The 3,690-nt window shown below is 46.0% G+C and overlaps 1 protein-coding gene across 1 annotated transcript in view; it reads left to right on the top strand.

Annotated features, from left to right (window-relative positions):
• LOC103365994 (glucose-6-phosphate isomerase-like) overlaps positions 1-3,690 on the top strand; it is a 15,994-nt gene that overhangs the window by 5,449 nt on the left and 6,855 nt on the right. Inside the window, 6 exon segments of the mRNA XM_008293590.1 lie at positions 214-360; positions 574-645; positions 748-792; positions 1,317-1,370; positions 2,154-2,214; positions 3,498-3,541. Of these exon segments, the coding sequence (XP_008291812.1) occupies positions 214-360; positions 574-645; positions 748-792; positions 1,317-1,370; positions 2,154-2,214; positions 3,498-3,541 (423 nt within the window).

The following is a 3,690-nucleotide window of genomic DNA, read 5'->3' as shown; positions in this document are numbered from 1 at the left end:
TACATCACGCCTACATCACTCGTTCATCACTTCAGGGTTTCAGCTTCTGGAAAAAGACAATAAAGTTAATTCAATCTCCAGAAATGTTTCACGTCTGTAAAGCAGTGACAAGACGTCAACACGTGTACCAACCGAACCTGTCTGAGTCGTGGTGCGTTCAGGGACCTCTGGTGGTGACGGAGGAGTTAACTGTGTGTGTTGTGGTGCGTTCAGGGACCTCTGATGGTGACGGAGGCTCTGAAGCCGTACTCTGCCGAAGGACCAAACGTCTGGTTCGTCTCCAACATCGACGGGACTCACCTGGCCAAGACTCTGGCTCACCTGAACGCAGAGACGACGCTGTTCATCGTCGCCTCCAAGGTCAGAGGGTAGCTCGGCTTCTATGTCTGGTCCCTTCACTCTGCTGGGAGCTGATCGATCACTGATCACAACATGAATACTTTATTGATCACATCAGAAGTACGCGTCTGTCACCTCTGAGTGGAGTTCAGTTAAACCAGCTAACATGAACAAAGCCTGACTTTGTTAAACCTGGTTCAGATCAGTTCAGTCTGTTTTCTGTCGTGTCTTCAGACCTTCACCACCCAGGAGACCATCACCAACGCCGAGTCGGCCAAAGACTGGTTCCTGCAGACGGCCGGAGACGTGAGTTTACTGATCGATGTGTTCACTGACCCTCAGATTCTACAGCTGCTCGAAGCCACAGTAGAGTTCATCTGATGAAGCTGCTTCATGTTTTCTCTGCAGAAATCTGCTGTGGCCAAACACTTCGTGGCTCTTTCCACCAATGCGGTGAGTTCCTGATCAATGAATGAGTCCATTGATCCCTGATCAGCTGATCGACGGCCAGACACTGGTTATTCCGTTTATCGTCCGTCTGGCGTTCAAGTCAGTCGTCACGCTTTAAAATCTGAATTGTGTGCAGCGGAGCTTCATCCCGTGTTTTCCATCATCAGCGTGGATCTTTTTCCTGCTCGTCGATGTTCTGGACGATTAAATCTAAAATCACCGACGAGCTCAGTGACGTTTAACAGTGTGAGGATTTCATAAAAGTTTGAAACGTCCAGCAGATTAAATCCTAAGAAGTGAGCTGCAGGTAGTTTCTGCTGTCAGATGATGATTATGTCTAATTAGTGGACTCGTTATGAAACAGCGACGCTTTGATTTATTTTCATAAACAGTCACCGATCAGAAGCTGAAAGAAGATGAGCCGACGATAAACGGTTTCTGTTTGACGTTGTCCATAATGTGATCAGGGAAAGTAATCTGATTACATCCAGTGATGGTTTCTGACTGAACCTGGTTTCTGTCTGCAGCCCAAAGTGAAGGACTTCGGCATCGACACGGCCAACATGTTCGAGTTCTGGGACGTAAGTGGTGACGATGGAGGTCACATGTTTCTGTGGATGCTGTGGTCAGAAGCTTCCAGCTGCAGGTGGAGACGTTTGAGCTGCAGATCTTCAGTCTGACTCGTTGATCGATTTATTCTTTCAGCTTCTCACCAGACAGCAGATGATTCAGTTCATAAATAACGACGACGTGACGGCCAATCAGCCGCCAGCAGTCGCTCAGGTTTACCTCGAGATGCTAAAGGTTCTGTCTTTGTTGAAATGCTTTCAAAGATGACTTTTTTTATTTCATTTATTATTTCAGATGTTTTGGTTAAATCCCCGTTGAGCCGCTTTCAGCTCAAAGTAGAACAGCAGAAGGTACCCAAGTGTTGGCGTTGCTCCTACATAACGATTATTTAATTAATCAGGCCGATGCTTTCTGCCAGTAAAACATCCGAAAACCCTGAGACGATGTTCTTCTGGATCCTCAGCGACACCTTTAACCGTCATCACAACAGAGTTTTCTATGATTCTAACAGATTCTGCAGCGTTTTATGTCCGTACACGAGTGTGTCGCTGTGACGCTGCTGAAACTTTATTGAAAACGGTTCATTACTTTACTAGGTTTCAGTCTTCATCAGTGTTTTCAGCTCAGATTTAAAGATCAGCAGTTTCAAACGTCCCCTGAGCTGAACTAACAGACTTCTAACCTTCTTCAGCTCAGCTCCTGCTTTGTGATGCTTTTATTTTGATGATTTTGGCGATTGCTGCCTGCGCTCTGATTGGTGGATGATGTGTGATGTCATGTTTGCTCGTCCTCAGTGGGTCGGAGGTCGTTACTCGCTGTGGTCGGCCATCGGCCTGTCCATCGCCCTGCACATAGGTACGTCACTGGGATTATTGATTAACTGGATTATTGATTAACCAGCTTTCAAACTGAGTCACAAACGTATAAAAAAGGTTTAAATGTCTGCGATGATTTTAAACAGGTTTCACACCTTCCACCATCTTCAACTGATTCTTATTTTCACCTCTGATTGATCAGTGGATTATTTTCTGGATCAATCGATTTGTTCTTTTGTCTCTAAAATGTCAGAAAATGGTGAAAAATGTTGTTTCCAAAAACCCCAAATTCAAACTAGAGTCACATATGTTCTGGTTCAGAACCCTGAAGGAGGAGCTGCTGCCGGTCTCGGTGCCGGTTGGTTGTAGACGCAGCGTTTTCCAGCTTCGTGTCTCCGTCACCGTCCTGGTGGTTTAGTTAATCGGCTGTTTGGTCTCTAACATGAATCAGTGTTTATTTGAAGACTTTGCTGTTAATTCCAGTCGTCTGGTGACAAAACAACCAAATAATAACTAAAGGAATGAAAATGTTCTCAGTCCGACTGAAAAAAGCCCAAAATACTGATTGAATGTCGTTTCTCTTGAATTTGTGCTAAACTCTGGTCTCTGTTGGATCTCTGGCTGTGGATCAGTTCAGCGCCTCGTCTCATGAACACCAAACGTCTGACTGCAGCTGTTTGTGGCTGATTTCATTCATGATCCGTGTTTGGTCGGTTTCAGAACCGAACATCATCCAGCTTCTAGCGATCATGTTTGACTCTCGTCTGGTTTGTGTCCTGTTGGTTCGTCATATTGATCCAGTTGAGAAGTTTCTGGTTCTGTAGATTCTCATGTTTACGAGGTTTGATCAGAAAGTTCAGCAGCGACACGAACCCCAGTTGAGCTGTTTGAACGTTCTCTGGACGTTCCAGCAGAATGCTGGATGTTAATCTAGAAGGACAGAAGAAATCTGGCAAAGTTACTCCAAAGTCTGTCAAACACTCATCAGAACGTTGTGAACGACACAGAACTGGACCAGAATGTGTCCAGAACCATTTAAAGTGACTCAGATTGTGTCCACGCTTAGTGAAATTGTCCAAAATTACAAAACACTGATCCACTGATTGATCTGCCTGGCGGCGGTGGAGCTTCATGGAGATGATGGTCCAGAAACATCTGGAATCATCTCAGCTGCTGACGGTGATTAAACCTCACCAACAGTCCCAGAACTTTCTGATCCACCTCTGGTTCTGGTTCAGTCCGTTCAGTTCATTCTGGTTGATGCTCCATCACAGTCGTCTTCAGACTTCAGAGGAACTAAACCAACGTCTGTTTGTGTTTCAGGCTTTGAGAACTTCGAGCAGCTTCTGGCCGGAGCTCACTGGATGGTACGAGGCTACACGACCCAACCCAACCCAACCCAACCCAGCCCAACACAACCAAACACGACCCAACGCAACCCAACCCAACCCAACGCAACCCAACACAGCCCAACGCAACCAAACATGACCCAACGCAACCCAACACAACCAAACAC

Source organism: Stegastes partitus, unplaced genomic scaffold, assembly GCF_000690725.1.
Source record: "Stegastes partitus isolate 25-593 unplaced genomic scaffold, Stegastes_partitus-1.0.2 Scaffold895, whole genome shotgun sequence".
Classification (NCBI taxonomy): Eukaryota; Metazoa; Chordata; class Actinopteri; family Pomacentridae; genus Stegastes; species Stegastes partitus.
The sequence above is the reverse complement of the archived record's forward strand: the minus strand, read 5'-3'. Positions and strand labels throughout refer to the sequence as shown.